Here is a 21,857-nt window from a genome sequence, read left to right on the forward strand (position 1 = left end):
ACCCACATTTATACATAATAGCCTCTAAAACCATAGTAAGTAAGTTAGGATATGTCCCCGACTATGATCAAAAAGAATTCAAAAAAATTGAATCAATAAGGGAAGAATAATGAAATTATAAGGTCTTCAAAAAGATGGAGGCTCACCACTTCACAACAACTCAATCGATATGCTAATCCACCTAACGCTGCACGGAAGCAACAGAAATGTCTTTAGACCCTACATCATGAAATAATGTAGCGTCTTAGGATGGTCAGTAGGATAAACACTTGCATGTAACTTAGAAAAATGATAACATAGTGCCATTTTCAAAATCTGTCAAAACCACATACACATTCATATATACCTATATAGGATGCTGGGATAAGGTAAGGGTAATGAACATAGGATTTCTTAAAACCATTAACCTGGACTGTGTAGCTTAATTTGTCCTAAAGGCATCCATGGGCTATATGGGTTTAGCTCCCCCTCCTGAAAGGACCCAGTGCGTGTTAGCCGCATGAAGGAAGAAAAATTCAAGGACCAAATACCGTGCCAAATTCATCCAATTCATGTAATGAACATATGTTAACAAAGTGGATTGAGGTTCATGCAATTCCACGCCAAAATTCATCCAATTTAGGAAAATCCATGTTATCCATTTCAACCATTTAATTAAAGTACCAATTCAATTCCAAAAACACCAATTTAAAGCATGAATAATCCATTCAAATCATGGCACAAATAATTCAACTAAAAACAACCAAAACCCCTCAACCCAATTTTAAAACTCATAATTTAAATCACATGAAAATCCATCAAATCAATGCCACAATGTAAAATTAAAATTTGGAAAGAGAAACATGCCTGAATACACAAAAATTTGAAAGAAATTTAAAGTTTTGAACTCGAACAATGAATGGACAGTAAAACCCTTTAGCTTTCTTGATTTAGGTGTTAGAGAAGTGAATAAGAGTGTTTAATCTTTTTAACTGGAAGGGAAAAGGTCAGTTTTATGTTTATAAGTCATGGAAAGGGTGAAAAAAACAAAAGCCCCTTGCCCCTAAGTGAAAAAAAATAAAACTGAACGAATTTTACACTTTGGCATGGCACGCCGTTATCGTAGAGGTTATCCTCCGTGCCATGCTAATATCACAGAGGGTAACCTCCATGACTTAATTATATCACGGACCCTCACTACCTCAGGGTCCTAAAATAACTCTGAACCCCTTTCAAAAATTCTGAAACTTTCTCAAATTATTCTTTTAACATTCCTAAACATAATTCAAGTCAAAAATTGATATTACGAATGCGGGAGGGTCAAAAATAAAATAATCAAAATTTTAAGTGTCTTACGGTACTTCTGCTTTGGGGTCATTTTACTACTTATGTCTTATAGTATCCCAACTCACAATGTCTCCCGGTAATCACACTACACAAGAATCTAATCTGGATATATACATTTTAGGGATGCTATCTGAACAAGGATTTAAGAATGGATCTTAGAGAATTTATTACCTTGGATCGAACGTATGTTTCATAAGAACAAAGTGCATTCTTTTGAATTTATGAACTCAATGCACTAATGGGCTCCTCCCAAGCCCTTGTGTGGTCTCTTAACTTTCTGCTAGATCTATCTGAGAGAACAACATCAATAAGTATCTTAACTGTATTATTTTCACCACCTCAAAGATAAGGCATAATTGGAGGAACTTTAAGCAATGCACGAATCTGCATAACTTTCTTATGAGAGAGCTTTATTGCTCTAGAATGTGAAAGAATAGAAAAGTTTTCTTAAATGTCTATAGTCTCTTATTTATAGAAGTGGAGCCCTCACAATAATAAATAAGATCTTATTGACACAACTTCACAGGCTCTCTAGGACACTTGAACTTTGTGCTTTAATATTAAATTTGTAACATTTCGAGCCTACACCCTGAACATAATAGGCATCTAAAATCACGAATGGCCTGAAAGAATTATTTGGCCTGACATAAAACTAATAAAGCTGAACTTTGATAAAAGTTTAGAAGATAAAACATGGGTTAAACTTTTGTAATTAAAATGAAATAAAAATAATGTAAACTCCTATTAAGTGAAACATTACAAATATTTAAAACCGATACCCCTACTACATCCTGAGTACAACAACCTTATATAACATAAGAAAGTAATGACTGAAATACTTCTAAGTCCTTAAGAATAATGAGAACTCACTCAAACTGATAGCATAGCCTACTGAAGAGTCTTTCACAACCTGCATATCTGAAAACTGACAGCTACATCTTTCAATGATGTAGCACCGAAAATGGGTATTAGTACTTTGAATGTACTGGCATGTAAAACAGTAAAGTAAACAGTGCTAATATCTGAAACTGATGAATCTAGAAAATTGAGACATAAACAACATAATTGTAAAACAAGACTGAATAACTGAAAAAATAGGGATGATTAACCTCAATGTAGAAACTTAAAGAAATATAAGTAAAACTTTCTTAAAACATGTTCAATAAACAAAAAATAAAATTGGAAATTGAAAGGCTGAAGGCTGAACAAAACTTAAATTTATACATCATAAAATCTCTCTTAAACTTGTGGCATTAGTCAATCATATATTATCTCAAAATAAGTAAGAAAATTTAAAGAGTTTCTCTTAACCGATATAAATCATGTGAACATGGTGTACAATGTCTTATCCACGTTGCTAGAACCAAATGCCTTGACTACGTCGACAGAGCCATTCTATACCTTATCGGGATATAAGACGAGACATAATTTGAGAATTCCAAAGCTGAGCCCAAAGGCTATACATAATAGAGGAGTTGCTTCTGCAAACGATCCTATTCTACGGTGGCAACATAGTTTTGGGACAAGTGTTGTCTAAATCCTTATCTATCTCGGTGCTAAATAGTCCTCCCAAAACATACTAGTTTCTCATAAGTCTTAAAACACTTTCTAAAGACCATGCTTGATTCAGAATATCATATCATGGATATATCTATCTTTGTGAGCCTCAACTCTAAATCTCTCTAACTTTTCTTAACTTTAATTTTTTCAAGATACAATAAACTTTTCTCTTTTCAAGACATAATCACATCATAAAGATTCTTTTCAAACGTTTCATGAACATACACTTGAAACTCTTGAACAAATCTTTCTAACAAAATATAAATCATTTTTAATAACCACGAAAATAATATTTTAAAAGACAAATTTACTATCAATATTCATAAGGAAAATTCATATTTTTTTTTGGAAGAATTGATAAACATAGATGAGGAATCAAACCATGGAAAATATTTCAAACTCATAGAAATTCTAATATTAAGCATGGAATATTCAAAGACTTGTATCAAGAGATAAGGAATTAAACTTAAAGATCTTGACTTCTTAAAAATCCTAACTTGATTCGTGAATTGAATTTAAATTTGAATTTGATTGTAGGAATAATTAGGTTCCACACGAAAGGATTAGTTTTACATGCCTTGGAATAAAGAAGCTTGAAAAAGATTTGAAGAAACCTTGCTTGAAAGTTTTATGCTTTGATTTTTCTTCTGAGCTTTGCCTTCAGGTTTGGGAGAGGGGAAGGGAATAATACGATGAAAATATTGATGAAGGCCTTTTAGGAGTTAAGTAATTTGGTTTTTTTTTTTTTTTTGCGCGGGGGGGGGGGGGTGTCCTAGGGGGTAGAAGGACAAAAATGACATTTTTAATAGCTTTTCATCAGCCAAAATGCGGCACAGTTTACCGCACTGCATCATGTTAGTAAAATGATCATAAATTTTTATTTGAAACTTGAATGGACGTGCGGTCGGTGGCGTTAGAAAGAAGACTCGAAGATATTTCATTTGGTGGATACTGGATCACAAAATTTTTTGTATTGAGAGAGTTATGGTGGTTTGCAGTTGATCCAAGTAAAATCACATACTAAGAGATTCATCGAAATGCTCTCAACTGAACTTTGCACTAAATGTTTCTTATGACCAAGATTTACATCAAAAGCACTCACTACACTGTGAATTTGATCCTAACACTTATATTTAATTAGAAACATTGATTAGGACTTATACGCGTACAAAGAATGGTTCAAATTTCAGTTGAAATTTTTTATAACGGCTCCACCCACTTCTGTTATTATCTGCTCTAAGTGTAGATCTACAGGGTTTTAAAATGCGTCGATAGAATAAAAGGTTTGTTTACTTCTATACCCAACATATTTCTTATTTTTTGATATGAGAATCCTTATTTTAAGTTGGGATGTTATACTGTGTACTTATACAATAAATATAGTTGATGATGTATTTTGGCTCCTTGAGCCTTTAGTAATCTGTTTCAGTATCAAGTGAGAAAAGACAAAAATGATTTATACGAAATGATTAAAAATAAATATTTTATTACTTTCTAACTTGACACGTTTTATTTCGTGAGACTTAAGTATATCCTTCTTGTTGCTACCTCATGAATTTTCATTTTGATAGCGGCGCCGCCCAGCCAAATTTGAGACTCTCAGATACATTGATTTTCTGTTCACTTGACATTTTAAATTTTTTTAGCTTTTTGGATCTACCTTTTTTCAAGTTAAATTTGTAGTAATAAAATAAATTGGTTGAAACTTCATTAATTGGATGATCTTTTTAGTTTAGCTAATTTCCACCAATTTTTTATTGCAGTTTTTAATTGAAAATTAAAATTAAACAAATTATTAATAGCATTATTTCAGGTAAAAGATTTCAAAAAATATAAAATTGAAATTTTATTATTTTTAAATAAAAGAATAATAAAAGGAGGTAGGGTGGGTGGAGGATGGCATGTTAGCTGAAGTGGAAGTCACTTATTCCTACGTAATCTCTCCAATCTAATTATGAAAGCTGCCTCTCTTCTTAACCGTGTGGGTCACAATCATATATTATTATTATTAACTCTAACTAGCCCCTCCTAATGTTTGTTTAATTATTAATTGTCCCTTCATAGGTCATAGGTTTCTACTAATAAACTTTATTCCCCCAGCTAAAAACAAAAGTTAAGAGTATCTAGACACTAGTATTTATCAATATACACAAGTTGCTTAGTTTAGCCTTTTCTTTAAGCTATTTCTTTTTGGAATTTACCTTTCTAGTTTTTTTTAATGATAAAAGAGGGAGACTAATTAATCTTAAATGTAATAACATAACCGTCTATTTTGTTTTCAAAATGATTTTTGTTTATAACGGTGATGTTTAGAGTAACATTTGTGTATTTGAACTATCTCATTGAGCAATGATGGTTGATGGATTTACATTGATTTTGATGCCACAAGTGCAAAGTAACCATTATATATGTCTGTGTTGGAAATTAGTAGTAAATATTGATTGAACACCAAGTTTAGAACGTAGCAATATTAAATTAAAGATTTTGAGCACTAATAACTTGCAGATATGGTATTACTATCGCTTGAGTATTTACTATCTTCCGTCAATTAGATATCAAGTAATTCCGCTCCAATAATGACTTCTCAAAAACTCGAAGTCAACACACTTTTATTTTTGGCTGTACTGGCTGTACTCCTAGCTATTAGGTTTGAAATTCTATAATTTCTTTAATTCTTTTTTAATTAAGGACCACATAATCGGATGGCTTAGAATCAGACCTAAACAAGTGGAGTAAAAGTTAATACCCAAGTTGTTTGGAATGTGGTTAACACTTGTTGTAAAGTTCAACTACTCATTTATCCTTTTTCAATAAATAAATAAATAAATAAATAATTGCCTTATACTAATAGATTTACAATTTACTTCCTCCATCTCAAATTATAGTATTAGATTTTTCTTTTATATATCTCTTAAGAAAAATACTAACTAGGAAGAATTTTTGCCTATTTACCCTCATTTTTGTCTTAGCATGTAATTTCTCTTTATTAAATATTTACTCTATTTAGATATTTGTAGTTATCAAGAATAATTACTATTAGGTATAAAATGAAAAATAATAATTAGTTTTATTTTGAACTTCTAAATAATGAATTGAGACAATTTTTAAAAATCACGCTAAATTATTTGAGACGGTGGAAAAATGCCCTTAAAATGGTTACATACTTACGTTGTTCGGAAACTTTTGAAATTAAATTAGATATAATGAGTTATAGGTTTTATTTTGTTTGTTAATTTGTTTTTTAGTGATAGTTTTATTTCATTTTTAAAAAAACCTACATCAAGGTGACAATATATATGTGGTTTTTATCTTTTTGCCTCAAATGAATGTTTTGTTCTGTTAAGATAGCAGGAAGAATAATGTATACGAATCCTTTCGTCCTCTTATAGAAAAGGATGGGAGAAAAAAAATTCTTGAAAAGGGTTTATTCAGAAAGATCCTTACCATGATATATGCACGATTGAGTGTAGGTAACTATTACATTTATTTTGTATGATGTAGATAAATTTTTTTTGATACATTCTCGACGTAAAAATATTCTCAAAGCACGTTTCAAAAATAGAAGAGTAAAAAAATTCTGATAAAAATATTAAAAAAAAGAAATATGACATAAATATAATATGATAACCAAAATAAAAGAAATAATAATAGTAATAAAAATGATGAATAAGATAATAATAATAATAATAATAATAATAATAATAATAATAACAATAATAATAATAATAACATCGAACAATCTTCAGATACTTCTATGAATAGCACTGAGGCAAATACGGATGATATCACAGATTCTCAGCCTCCTGAAACACTCAATGAAGAAGAAGTATTAGCCAATGCCGCCGAATTTCTAAAGTGGGGACAAAATACCAAATAAATACTGTTGTAATAACATTATTTGTAAAACACTGTTGTAATAGTAAAAATACTGTAGAAACACTGTGCACAGGGACCCATGTATTACTGTGCAAGATTCTTTATCTTTCTATATAAGATGCCTCATTTTCTTCAAAGAGGCAGAAGCAAAAAAAAAAAAAAAAAAAAAAAACCTCTCTTGTATATTTCTCTCTCTTGTAAACAAGGTCTTGTGGAAATAAGAAAGTTTTGTAGTACTATTCCGACTTGGTACTATTCCCACTTCGGCACTCCAGGTATCCACTTAATTATTAAGTTTTGTATTTCTTTATACTTTCCCTCATGTACGCCGTGACTATGTCCGGCTAAACCCCTTTTTATGTTCATACAACAGTTCTAACCTCTCGAGGTATATGAACTATGAAAGATCCAGACTCTACTTAGATAATACAAGAAATTTTATGGTTTCCCGACTTGGTTCCGAAATGGAGGTACAGTCGAGATCAACAGTTTTACGATAGCTCTGTCTCTGTGACTTCGTCTAGTGAGTTGTGCCTTTGAATCCCGTACTAATGAAAAGAAAGGGCGAATTTTGCACAATTAGAACTACTAGACACATGGGCTAACAAGAAACTGTTTGATTTTCTGACAGGCCCCTTGTTCGGGTAAAAGATTTACCATACAGTCAGAAACTTCGAAATTTCTTTGTTATTTCGGTTGGTGCTTCGGTTCGGTTTTCCGACTTTAGCTTAATCCGATATTATTGCTTGGTCTGGTAGGCTCAGCGGCTTACCCGAGCCTAAGAGATCCTGAAAATGGTATCAGAGCCTGGGAACTTTCATAGTATGTATACTAGAGATGGCGAAAACAGTTTGTATGAGCATAAAAAATTATTAATTCATGGATATGGGTGAAGTTAGTACGAAAAGTACTAAACTTGAAGAGGTAGATTTGCCTCAAAACATAGATCTTCTGAATAAATGGACTATTCCAAAGGTTGATATAAAGACTATTTATGAATATGGATTTTTTGATAAAATCAAACACAAACAGATTATTAAAACCTCAGAACAATCTCTTGCTCTAAATGCGGAAGAACAGACTATTCAACTTCTGCACAAGCGAGATATTGACATTTTTAAACGCAATTTTAACTATATGCATATTGGCCTTGTACAAATTGCTTTTCGACCTCTAACCCTAAAGGGTCTTCCTGAGACATTTTTAGCCGCTCTACGAGATGCTAGAAATTTAAATTTCAGAAAATCTCTTATGGGTTCAGTAGAATCCACTCTTGCATACGGCCCTGTTTATTTTAATACTCAGCCAAATTTATTACTATCTTTAACTGATGTTAATATTCTTCATGCCTTAACTCTGAATATTAAAACTCATGGTTATAATTATGCCCCTGGATCTGAGCTTATTGGTTTATCTTACCGCATTTATTATCGGTTATTATCTACTTTAAATCCCCGTTGTAAGTTGATAGATGATAATACCGATTGTACTCTTCTTATTGAGACTAATTTTATCAAATCCAAAATAACTACCCGACGACCTATTCGATGGGATGAAATAGATTTTCCTCAGACTTGGGTCTTAAATTCGGTTACTTCCCCACAACAATTGGCGGATGAAGTAACTAATTCTGAGTTAACTCATGTAACTCAAAACTCTGACGGACAGATTTGTCTACAATTTGACAATAGTCTTCCGGTTTATCGAAACTCTTTCTCCATGTCTCGAAAACTTCCTCAAATTCAGCATATCTCTCCGATCGAACCATCTACTCCACCAGAGTATGGCCCAGCTAGAAATCGCGCCGCATCTTTGCATACTTTAAATTCTACTACGCCTCATACTACACCTAGACATGTAGAAAAGATTAAAATCAACCCCAAAACAAATATTGTTCAAGATTTTGATAACGAAAATCCTACTCCTTCCGAAATGGAATTTGACATTAACTCTGTTTAGTTATGATTAGACAAGTTATTGATTTTAGTCCTGGTTCGCAGGCACGAAAATATATTCAACAAGAATTCTTTACTAAAAAATGGTTAACTTTTAGAACTTGGTTTTTTGAAACATTTTCTAACGATGAACTACGGAATATTTCTGAAGAATTTTATGAAATGTGTACCCTGCATAATCAAATTATCTTTTTTGTTCCATGGTTTATGTCTGCATCTCTACCCTCTTACGTTAACCTCCTTGAGCGATCCTACCAACATCCTGATGGCACCACTACTCAAGCTCAATATCCTCCACAATCTTCATTTATTTTGCCCAATAACACGGGTATGACTTTCTCGGCTTTTCAAAAATTTATCAAAGACGATATTGGAAAAATAACGGTTTCTGAAATCAATAATCTTTTTTCTCAAAACAATTATTTAAGTCTCTATGTAAAGGTTTTGGGTGAACATATCTCCTCTTTAGATACTAAACTCGACGACCTCATTTTGTTAGTTAATAAACTCAGTACCCAAACAAACTCTTCCAACATTGCCTCCACTTCCCAAACCCCTGCGGCAACAGAAGGAATCATTCTTTCTAAACCTTGTATTCAACGACCCCTAGAAATAGAGGGCTTTACTAAGGCTTCGCCCCTAGAACAGCTAGAAACTCTTTTAGATAAAAAATTCTCTAGACTCAATATCCAACCTCTGACTATGTCCACCGATCATATCCAAACTATTGAGTCAAATTTTGCGGATCATCTCGCATCCTCCGATCATCCAGGAGAAGTTCTCTCTTCCGAACTTTATAAACTCAGAGGACTAATAAAACCACAATCCGGAAAAAAAAAATTCGCTGATATTCCCCGCATGTCTACCGCTTATTATCCTCGTCCCACTCCTCAAGATGTTCTGATCGAAGAAAGGGATTGGAATCAAACAAACACTTCGTATAGCGGCGACGCTATTTACGAATGGAATATTGATGGTCTTTCTGATCGCCAAATCTCTATTCTAATTCATCGTATGTCCATGTATGCTACTATTTGTCTGGCCACAAAAGCCACTGATAGAAACGCCAAAACTGACCAAACAATCTGTAAAATGATTGTTGCTGGATTCACTGGTCAACTCCGTGGCTGGTGGGATAATTTCCTAGATGACGCTAAACGCGCGGCGATTTTTGACGCCACCAATGAAAAAGAGGGCAAAGATAATCTTGGCCGCACTCTTGCTGCAGGCCGATCTGATGCCGTTTATACCCTCATGCTGACTATTATTGAACACTTTGGCGGAAGGTTCACTAATCATCATGAAAATATTCGCACTCTTCTTAATGGGTTAAAATGCCGGCATCTTGGGGAATTTCGTTGGTATAAAGATACCTTTCTTAGCCGGGTCATGGATTTACCCGAAAGTAGATACGAACACTGGAAAGCCAAATTCATTGATGGCCTTCCTCCCCTTTTTGCTGAACGTGTTCGCAAAACTCTTCGCGGATCTTATGGTGAGATCCCCTATGCTGACAAAACTTATGGGCAATTGATCGTAGCCTGTACTCAAGAAGGGTTAGCCCTTTGTAACGAGTTAAAACTGGCTAGACAGATCAAAATTGATAAACTCCGAGAAAAAACTCAACTAGGTGATTTCTGCGAACAATTTGGCATGGAAAAACCCTTAATCCGAAAACCCTACAAATCTTCCACATATCAATCTAAATCTAAACGTCCTCGGCGACGTAGTAAGGAGCAGCGAGAGACTCGTAAATCCTTCCGAAAATCTACTCGATTTGCTAAAAATCGTTCAAAACGAGACTTAGCAAAGATTAAATGCTACAAATGCAATCAATACGGTCATATTTCTCCAAATTGTAAATTGCAAAAATTAAAAACTCTGAATCTTTCTGATGACATTCAGAATCAAGTCTATAATTTGTTGTACACTTCTGATTCTGATTCCGACTCAGACTTCACTTCTGAAACTGATTTTCAACTTCCTGACTCTGATAATCATCTCGAACAGCCTGAAAAATGTGTTGATTGTGATAATCATGACTGCAATTGTGATGAAGCGATGTACAAACTTCAAGCTCAATTTGAAGATATTGATTTAGACGTTAAAACCATTACTTCTGAAAATGTTCTCGAATTGTTAAAAGAAGTCACGGACGAAAAGCTTCGTGACAAAATTCTGAATTTAGCCACTCAAAAATCTTCTCCTTCTTCTAGTTCTACCGTTTCAGCACGAGATAATTTTGAAACTCAGCCTATGGCATATTCTTTGGATGAAGTTCATCGAAGGTTAGCTTTAAGCAAAATTCCCGGTCGCGATACCACTTTTAATGATTTAAAAATCGAAGTTGAAAAACTAAAAAGGGAAATTATTTCTTTAAAACAAAATCAGATAATTACTGATCATCGCATTTCGAAACTTGAAGAAACTGAGTGTTCTTCTTCAGGTCACAAGCCAAGCGAAAAGGATTTTACAAATACTGATCTTAGTCAAACGGTTAATATTGAAAGCCTGCAAAATGATTCCTTTCTAGGAATGTTGCAAATCGTTACTGCTCATAAATGGTATATTAATTGTACCATTTTAGTTAATAAGGAATTCTTTATCACTAATGTCGCCATGATTGACAGCGGGGCAGACGTTAGTTGTATTCAAGAAGGGTTAATCCCTACAAAATATTTTGAAAAAACCACTCACCTCGTTAAATCTGCAACGGGTCACTCGCTTGACATTAATTATAAACTGCCTCATACTCATATTTGTCGTGATAAAATATGCATTCCTCACTTTTTCTTTTTAGTGAAAAATCAGATTTATCCTCCTATTATTTTAGGAACCCCGTTTATAAATGCTATATATCCCTACACTCATATTGACGAAAAGGGATTTAGAGCAACTTATAAAAATCAGCCTATTTCTTATTCTTTTGTTACTCAACCTGTAACTCGGGATATTAATACTCTTATTAATATAAAGCAAAAACAGCTCAATTTTTTACAATTAGAAGTAATGAGTATTACTACCCCTGAGATTTTAAAATCTGTTAAAGTACAGGAAAAGTTAAAAACTGTTTCTTCACAATTAATGAATGATATTTGTGCTGACCATCCAAATGCTTTCTGGAGCAGAAAGAAGCATATTGTTTCGCTTCCTTATGAAGACGGCTTCACTGAAGACAAAATTCCAACGAAATCTCGACCCTGTCAAATGAATGCAGAATTAGTTGAATTCTGCAAAAAGGAGATTGATCATCTCCTGCAAAAGGGTCTCATTAAACCCTCAAAATCCCCTTGGTCTTGTACCGCTTTTTATGTTAACAATGCTGCAGAAAAAGAAAGGGGTACACCTCGGTTAGTCATCAATTACAAACCTCTTAACAAAATTTTAAAATGGATTCGCTATCCCATTCCAAATAAAAAGGATTTACTTTCTCGATTATATGATGCTAACATATTTTCTAAATTTGATTTAAAATCAGGATATTGGCAAATTCAAATTGATAAAACTCATACTTATAAAACCGCGTTTAATGTTCCGTTTGGACAATATGAATGGAACGTTATGCCTTTTGGTTTGAAAAACGCCCCTTCTGAATTTCAGAAAATTATGAATGATATTTTTAATCCGTATATGGACTTCATTGTGGTGTACATTGATGACATTCTGGTATTCTCCAAAACTCTTGACAATCATTTTAAACATCTGCATATATTTAAGCAAGTAATTATTCAAAATGGCTTAGTAATCTCCAAACCGAAAATGAATTTATTTCAGACTAATGTTAGATTCTTAGGTCATAATATCTGTCAAGGTTCTATTGAACCGATCCAACGAGTCTTAGAATTTGCTACAAAATTCCCCGATGAAATTATCGATAAAAAACAGCTTCAAAGGTTCCTTGGTAGTCTCAATTATATTTCTCCTTTTTATAAAAATTTGTCTAGAGACTTAGCCCCTCTGTATGACAGACTGAAAAAGGATCACAAAACTCCGTGGACTCCAGCCCACACTGCTTTGGTAAAGGTAATTAAAGCTCGTGTCCAATCTCTTCCCTGTATTTCTCTTGCTAATCCTAATTGGCAAAAAATTGTTGAAACCGACGCTTCCAATATTGGGTATGGTGGAATACTTAAACAAGTTAATCCCCATACAAAGACTGAATACTTAATTCGTTTTTATTCAGGTAAATGGACCGATAGCCAGAAAAAATATGCTACGATAGCCCATGAAATGCTTACTATTGTTAAATGTGTATTAAAATTCCAAGATGATTTATATAATCAAAAATTCATCATCAGAACGGATGCTCAATCTGTTAAATTCATGTTTGATAAAGATTTTAAACACGATGCTTCTAAATTAATATTTGCCAGGTGGCAGGCTCAACTGGCCCCCTTTGACTTTGAAATACAGTATAAAAGGGGTAATGAAAACTCCTTACCTGATTTTCTATCAAGAGAATATTTAACATGACACTCTATACTACCTTCCTCTCTGAAAAATCATTGATCACCATCCTTAAAATTATCCCTTTACCCCCTGATATTCAAAAACACATTTTAGACCTTTTAATTACTAAACTTATTCAGGATGACATCTGGTGGTATAATTTTATTCACAGCGAATTCTGGTGGTATGCCCGTCCTCAAAATCCTGAAGAAATTAGTGATTGGTACGATATTGATATTTCTGATCATTAATTGCAGAATGACAGATCCTCCCTGGCAGACAGCCAGAGGACGTGGTCGTGGCCGACATCAAAATCCTGCATATTCGCAGTACGGAGGACGAACCAATCCGACATATTTCCACCAAAGAAGTACAGCCAGAAGCTCTGCATATAGCACATCAAATTCTAATTTCCCTGTCCTGCAACAAGGAAATAAAACTCTGATTAATTCGAGAATATCTCAGGATGAGGCCTCCTCCTCTCACATTCAAACTCCGAATATTAATCTGGATGATATTCCTGAAACACATCCGTTATTTCAGCAAATAAAATCATATTTGGCTGAAAAGGGAAAAACTGCAGATTCGTTTGCTTCAATTGTGACAGAAAACTCTGAAAATAAATTATCTTATGAAAAACTCGAAGCCAGAGAAATTATAGTTTATTTGGAAAATCGGCATATTCCTCCTACGGAAAGCTCCGACGAAGCTTGGAGGATCTTGAAAGACTATCTAACTGCAAATGTTTACTTTGCAGGAGAATCTTACAAAACCAGAACCTATTACGAACAAATTCTTGTCAATACTGCCAGTGCGACATTCGAGCACAGCCCTTTAGGAGAATCTACTCCGGGCGTTCACGGCTACTCCAAAATAATTATAAAAAAATTGATCCCTATCGAAGAATGGGGAATTTCTTCCATGACCCTTCGAAATCTCCCTATGGGACCTCAAGGGCAAACTATTGCCAACTTTACTTATTGGGACTACATCAAAGCTTTTTCTCAAGTCTTTTATTACAATAATTATAAGCATAAACACACTTGGTTCGTTAAAATATGTTCCAAGGTATTTGAGAAATCAGTCCCAAACTGGTTTATTCACTGGTGGACACAGCACGGACCATCAGTAAAAATTTTACCCCCTGAATATTTTTCCCTTTACACCTCCTGGAAAAAATCATCTCCATTTTTAACGGAGTTATATCATTCAGACCATATCTGCAAATTAGATACCATCGACCAGATGTATTTCTATATTGAATTTTCTATTCCCTGGATCCATAAATGGTCGATCGAAATTGGTTATGATTCCCAACAAATCCCAGCCATCTACCGTACAATAATAATAATAATAATAATAACAACAACAACAACAACACAGAAAAGGAGGAAGGGAGTAGATAAGGTATTCTGAGGTTCAATCTAGCTCCATGCTCTCTTATTTAAGGTCATGTAAGTGGTGATTTGATGACTGTGTTATATATATTTTGTGTAATCATCTCTTCTACTTTCTCTTGGTGTACTCTCTGCCTCTTCATAGTTCTATCACTGTCAATCTTTCGCACCTCTTCATCGGGGCATTTGTTCTCCTTCTTTTCACATATTTGTTGTTCACGTCTTTCTTTGAGTAGAGTACTTTCTTTCAGATCATTGAACCGTTCTAGTCTCACTTTTTTCATTGTGTCCACTCGAAGGCCACTTGAACCTTGCCCCAATTGTTTTTTCTCATAATCTTATTTATCTCAGTATGCTCACACATTCATTTAAACATCTTTATTTTTACCGCTTTTATTTATAAATACTAGTTTAGGTGTACGTGTCTTGCGCGTGTACCTTACTTTAATGAATTCAAACATTATGCTAAATAGGATATTTGTTTAAATAATAAAAATGAATATAATAATTAAATTTAATATCTTTTGAGTATGTAAAGATGGATAATTTGTTTATTAAACCTAATCTTTACCAAAAATATTTTTAAAAGTCGATCGACATTCATCTACCATCTGTAAATTGTAACAAAACAATACAATGACAGAGAGATCAAAATAATACAATTAAATCTAATCTTTACACACAAAATTCTTTTCAAAGTCGTCTGACACTAATCTATCACCTGCAAACAATAACAAAATAATACGATAATAGAGATATCAAAATAATATAACTAAACCTAACCTTTACATAAAAACATTCCTCAAGGCTGACCAACATTTATCTAACACCTGTAAACTGCAACAAAATAATATGATAAAAGTGATATCAAAATAATACAATTAAACTTAAATTTTACACACAAAAATTTCTCAAAGTATGAACTGTAAACTACCACAAAATAATAAACTAATGGAGACAGTGGCGAAGCCAGGATTTTCAGCAAGGAGGTTCACAAGTGAACATATTATATAACTGAAGGAGGTTCGACATCTACTATATATACATAAAAAATCAAGCATCCACCAATCTAGACATGCAATCGAATCAAGTTAGATGAGCATCAATTATATTATCGCAATAGGCAAATCGATTTGTTTAGAGTCCTATTTTAAGAGTATTTTTTTAATTGAATAGTAGAACGAGGAAAAGAAATTTTCTCAAGGCAGAACTTGTGTCCAGATATATTTGATTTATCGTTTCGACTCTTTATTGAGGTTGGGAATGTTTTGAGACTCGAAACACGAAAAGCTAACATTTTCTCTAACACTTACTGTTTTAACGTTCACTAACCCAACGGCACCCTTGACCGGCTGACACCGGCGATGGCGTCGGAGCGTCGGTAACAGGCAAGCATGCTCTCCCTCCTTCCCCCTTTCTCTCTCCCCAGTTCACTCTACCCTTTTCTCTCTCCCTTTCCCTGTCACTCTCCATAGCTCGAACCAACCAGTGTTTCGCCGGTAGTCAAGGTCACCGGTCGCTAGACTCCGACGATAAAAGTAGGTGTTGCTCCGGTTACAAGTGATCGATTCTGGCGGGCCCATTTGAAGGTTTGGCTGGTTCTGTCTAGATCTAATTCCGCCAGCATCAGATCTGACTCCGGAGGCACTTCCGGCGAAGCTCCGGCGAAGCTCCGGCGAGACTATCTCGAAGACCAATTTTAGCATCAATTTACTGAGATCCAACATACCATGCATGAAAAGAGGACTTGGCTACAAGCGTAACCCGGTGACTTCTACCTTTTTGCTATTTCATTCTTCGTACTAATTCTACTATTACTTTGATTCTACTATTACTTTCCCGTATCTTGACTTACATTTAATCTATTTGGACTGTCAGTTGTCGTAGTTTGCACTGTTTTTTACTATTAGTTTTGTTGTCCTTGGTGCTAGGCCATTAGTGTGCTCTAATTTCCCTGCTCGTAGTTTGTTTTAGTTTGTTGTTGTCTACATACTTTTACTAGTTATTATTTTACTATTTTATTTGTAGTATTTTATTTCCTGTGAGTATAATTGTGATGGTCTGCTTTAGCTGATTGGTGAATATGTGTTGTGTTGTTCAAGTCTGCTAGGTCGAATTGGGTTTTTTGTGAGTGACTACTGTTTCTTTACTACTTTCCTCTTTTTCTACTTCCCTTTTGGAGCTTTGTTTTTGTGTATTCCTGTGTATCGGTTTGGGGCTTTGTTTGGGATTGGTTTTGGTCCTTAAATGGTGGTTGTAGGGGCGGATGGTGGAATAGGGTCATGTCAGAGGGGGTTGGGATTGGGGGCAGCTTCGAGTGGGGGTGAAGAGAGGAGGGCTGGTGTAGGAGTAGGGTCTAGGGCGGGTGTTAAGGCTGGGGCGGTGTGTGGTGGTAGAGGTAGGCGACAGGCGAGAAAAGATAGGTTGAGGATAGGGTCTTGGAATATAGGAACCCTTCAGGGTAAGTCCGTAGAGTTGGTGAAGATTCTTAAGAAGAGGAGGATTAATATTGCGTGTGTTCAGGAGACTAAGTGGGTAGGTACTAAGGCCAGGGATGTGGATGGTTTCAAGTTGTGGTACTCAGGCAGTGAGAGGCGTCATAATGGAGTGGGCATCTTAGTGGATGAGGATCTAAGAGGGCAGGTGGTGGAGGTTAAGAGGGTCAGTGATAAGCTGATGATGATTAAGTTGATCATTGGGGGGGTTATGCTGCATGTGTGTAGTGGTATGCGCCGCAGGTGCGCTTGGGAGAGGAGGTGAAAGAGAGTTTTTGGGAGGCTTTGGATGAGGTGGTGAGAAGCATGCCTAGCTCGAAGAAGATTGTCATAGCGGAGGACTTCAATGGGCACATTGGAGTTTCTCATGGAGGTTATAATGAAGTGCATGAAGGGTTTGGTTTCAGTGAACGAAATGGTGAGGGAGTTGCTCTGTTAGATTTTTCGAGGGCCTTCGGGTTTGTGGTTGTGAACTCGAGCTTTCCGAAGAAGGAGGACCACCTTATTACCTTCCAAAGAGCATCAGCCAAAACTCAAATTGACTTTCTGCTGCTTAGAAAGGGGGATAGGGTTCTCTGTAAGGATTGTAAAGTCATTTCTAGTGAACACCTGTCGACTCAGCACAGGCTGCTGGTGATGGACTTGTGTATCAGAAAGAGCAAGAAGAGTAGGGCTGGAGAGGGGTGAAGGTAGTGGGTTTGGGGGTGTGAGAGAGTATGGGGGATGTGGATGTCATGTGGGATAAGGCGGCCAGCTGCATCCGGGAGATGGCTAGAGAGGTTTTGGGTGTTTCAAGGGGTCGAGCAGGTCGATATAAGGGGGATTGGTGATGGAATGAAGAAGTTAAGAAAAAAGAGAAGACTAAGAAGGGGGCGTATGTTAAATTGATTGAAAGTAAAGATGAAGAGGAGAAGCGGGTGAATAGAGAGGCTTACAAAGTTGCAAGGAGTAAGGCTAAGTTAGCTGTTATGGCTGCTAAGACAGTGGCATTTGAGAGCTTGTATGCGGGATTGGAGGAGAAAGGGAGAAATTGGTTGTATAGGCTTGCTAAGGCTAGAGAGAAAAAGCAGCGTGACCTCGATCAAGTGAAGTGCATTAAGGGGGAGGACGGTAGAGTTTTGGTAGAACATGGGCACATTAAGAAGAGATAGCAGGAGTATTTTCATAGACTTTTAAATGAGGAGGAGGACAGAGGCATTGTGTTAGGGGAGTTGGAGAGCTCGAATGAGAGCCGTGATTTCAGTTACTGTAGACATTTTATGGTAGAGAAGGTCAGAGAGGCTATTCATAAGATGCGGAGAGGTAGGGCGACGGGGCCTGACGAGATTTCGGTAGAACTTTAGAAGTATGCTGGTGAGGTAGGCTTAAGGTGGTTGACTGATTTTTTCAACGCCTTTTTTAAGACAGGGAGAATGCCTGAGGCTTGGAGATGGAGTACGTTGATTCTGTTATATAAAAACAAGGGTGGCGTTCAGAGTTGCAATAACTATAGGGGTATTAAGCTGTTGAACCACACTATGAAGATTTGGGAGAAGGTGGTTGAGCGGAAGTTGAGGAGGGTAGTGTTCATTTCGGAGAATCAATTTGATTTTATGCCTGGACGCTCAACGACAGAGGCAATCCACTTGGTGAGAAGATTGGTGGAGCAGTTTAGGGAAAGGAAGAGGGATTTGCATATGGTGTTCATCGATCTGGAGAAGGCGTACGACAAAGTTCCTAGGGAGATTCTTTGGAGATGCTTAGAGGTGAGAGGAGTTCCGATAGCGTACATCAGAGTAATTAAGGACATGTATGATGGAGGAAAAACTCGGGTGAGGACGGCGGGAGGAGACTCAGGGCATTTTTCGGTCGAGACAGGTTTGCATCATGGATCGACTCTTAGCCCATTCCTTTTTGCGTTGGTGATGGACGTGTTAATGCGGAGTTTTCAAGGTGAGGTACCATGGTGTATGTTATTTGCGGATGATGTAGTGCTGATTGATGAGACACGGAGGGTGTGAATAGAAAATTAGAGGTTTGGAGGCAAACTCTTGAATCTAAGGGATTCAGGTTGAGCAGGTCCAAGATGGAGTATTTGGAATGCAAGTTTAGTGACTCGAGTCATGAGGACGGTGTGATGTTGTTGTTGGATTCTCAGGATATTTGTAAAAATGATAGTTTTAAGTATCTGGGGTCTATGATTCGGGGGAATGGCGAGATTGATGAGGATGTCACTAAACGTATTGGTGCAAGTTGGATGAAGTGGAGGCTCGCCTCGGGAGTGTTGTGTGATAAGAAGGTGCCACTTAAGCTTAAAGGCAAATTCTACAGAGTGACAGTCCGTCCGGCCATGCTGTATGGAGCGAAGTGTTGGCCAGTCAAGAACTCCCATATTCAAAGATTGAAGGTAGCGAAAATGAGAATGTTGCGTTGGATGTGACTAACTAGGGAGGATAAAGTTAGGAATGAGATTATCCGGGAGAAGGTGGGAGTGGCTTCGGTGGAGGACAAGATGCGAGAAGGAAGGTTGAGATGGTTTGGACATGTGATAAGGAGGGGCACGGATGCCCCTGTTCGGAGGTGTGAGAGGCTAGCTTTAGATGGCTTCAAGAGGAGTAGAGGTAGGCCTAAGAAATACTAGAGGGAGGTAATTAGGCATGACATGGAATTGCTTTAGATTACTGAGGACATGACCCTAGACAGGAAGTGTGGAGGTTGCGGATTAGGGAAGACAGCTAGGGTGAGTGTGTAGGTAATCGTTAGGTGATAGGGGAGTTTGGGTATGATGGGTGTTTTAGGCCTGTGAGGGCATGTTACTACCACATGGGTATCTATGTTCTTATTTCATATTCCGTATTGTTCGTATTTCTCTTATTTCCTATTTCTCTGAGACTTAGTGTTCTTATTTTTTTTATCTCTTATTTCTGTTATACTATGCAGCCTGTTTCATGTCTCATTACGACCTTGGTATACTATTCTCTATGTTGAGCCGAGGGTCTATCGGAAACAACCTCTCTACTTCTTCGGAGGTAGTGGTATGAACTGCGTATATTTTACCCTCCCCAGACCTCACTTTGTGGGAATATACTGGGTCTGTTGTTGTTGTTGTTGCAGTAGTAGTAGAAAGAAGAATATTAATTAATTCTCCTACCATATATTTTAGGTGTTTCATATATTTAGGAGGTTTAGTTAATATAATAAAAAATAATTAAATAATAAATTTTAAAAATAGTGAAAAGACAAAGTGACTTCTTATATCAAAGTATTTTACTCTAGAAGTGTCGTATTCAGAATTTATATAAGAATATTTTATTGTAGAAGCACCGAATTCAAAATTTCAATAAAATAGGTGTATTAAGTTTGATTGTATAAAATTTTAGATTCAGATAAATGAATATAATATAATCAATGGTATATATATTACTCACCGGTCATGATGTCGGAGATTTATGGCACTTTCAATAAATCATCAATTATTGTCGAAAAAAAAATATCACCACAATCGATGAATTCTTTGCAACAAATAATTCTAGATAAATATACGCTACCACAATTTTGGGTAGACAAAAACAAAATTTAACAGTTCTATTATTAAAAGAAAAAAAAAAAAAGTTCATGCCAAATGCAATAAAGAAGTAAATTATAACCATAAGAGTTTCTCCGTATGTGTATTTACTTTAAAGGAAACTTTTGATGTTTGTTTTTCACTTGACTACACAAACCACGATGTGTTCATATAAAAAAGAAATAGACATAGAATCCAAGATGGAATACAATTTTGATTACATACACTTAGCAATAAATTTTGGTAAATTGTGGACTTTTTATTTTTATAGTTTGTTAAAATAAGGAAAGATTTTACTAAAGTATTTAATTTATTTGAGTTTCATATATTTTAGGAAGTCTAGTAGAACGAAAAATATTAATTAATTTTCTTACCATATATTTTAGGTGTCCCATATATTTTAGGAAGTCTAGTTAATATAATAAGAATAATTAAATAATAAATTAAAAATAGTGAAAAGACAATTTTGTCTAAAGAATAGTCTTTTAATGAAGGGTAAAAAGTTCAAATCTCTTTTCTAAGGGTCCTCACACTTTTAATCTTTACATTTTAATATATTATAGATGTAAATTTTTTGATTGATCAACACTTTATCTAATACAATATAGTTGATCTAATAATCACTCTCTAAAACTTACTCCTTCTAAGTTTTATCTAATAAAATTCATTAGTTCAAATTTTATTCTTGTACTAGAGGGGTTTTCTAGCAAAGATAAAATATAAGGGGTGTCATATCAAATGAATAATTGTCCCAACCACTAGCTTTAAAGGGTAATAAAATTGGTGCTCATTGGATAAGTAGACAACTGACCGAAAGGTGTTGCTAACAACTTATTGGGAGTGCATTGTATTTGTTAAGTAGTAACCAATTTGTCCCACTTGATAAGTTCTTGAACACAATAATTACGCACTCCATTCATTCATTTGCATGTGCTACTTCTACTTATCAAAAATCATAAATAACTGTTAAGCAATTAACAACTACGATTTATTTTCTCTTGGAAAATTTACAAAACCCCTTCTAGTTGTATATAGGGTTTGCAAATAAGCACCACATACTATATAAATACTGATGGAGCTAGAGCGTTAATTTTGAATTTGGCCGAGTTATAAATTTTGGCTTGAAAAGTCGACTGAATATGTACAAAAGCATCTCCGTCATTTATTTAGTAGTAATAATTACCATGTGACAATGCATTGCATATAAATTAAAATATATATTTTTGAGGATAATATTGAATTTTAAATGCAATTT

At 35.3% G+C, this 21,857-nt stretch overlaps 3 protein-coding genes across 3 annotated transcripts; all 3 read left to right on the forward strand.

The window, feature by feature from the left end:
- The first annotated feature begins 9,048 nt into the window (after window positions 1-9,048).
- Window positions 9,049-11,200, forward strand: LOC124885803. The gene is made up of 2 exons (XM_047394047.1): window positions 9,049-11,005; window positions 11,164-11,200. The coding sequence occupies exons 1-2, from the start codon at window positions 9,420-9,422 to the stop codon at window positions 11,198-11,200; spliced, it is 1,623 nt and encodes a 540-aa protein (XP_047250003.1). The 5' UTR covers window positions 9,049-9,419.
- Window positions 11,201-11,726: 526 nt separating this feature from the next.
- LOC107876678 lies at window positions 11,727-14,582 on the forward strand. Its single transcript, XM_047394048.1, has 2 exons — window positions 11,727-12,067; window positions 13,424-14,582. The coding sequence occupies exons 1-2, from the start codon at window positions 11,727-11,729 to the stop codon at window positions 14,580-14,582; spliced, it is 1,500 nt and encodes a 499-aa protein (XP_047250004.1).
- A 2,228-nt stretch (window positions 14,583-16,810) lies between these two features.
- LOC107876677 lies at window positions 16,811-17,745 on the forward strand. Its single transcript, XM_016723545.1, has 3 exons — window positions 16,811-16,972; window positions 17,087-17,224; window positions 17,287-17,745. The coding sequence occupies exons 1-3, from the start codon at window positions 16,811-16,813 to the stop codon at window positions 17,743-17,745; spliced, it is 759 nt and encodes a 252-aa protein (XP_016579031.1).
- Window positions 17,746-21,857: the final 4,112 nt, after the last annotated feature.

This window comes from Capsicum annuum, chromosome 7 (genome assembly GCF_002878395.1).
Source record: "Capsicum annuum cultivar UCD-10X-F1 chromosome 7, UCD10Xv1.1, whole genome shotgun sequence".
NCBI lineage: Eukaryota > Viridiplantae > Streptophyta > Magnoliopsida > Solanales > Solanaceae > Capsicum > Capsicum annuum.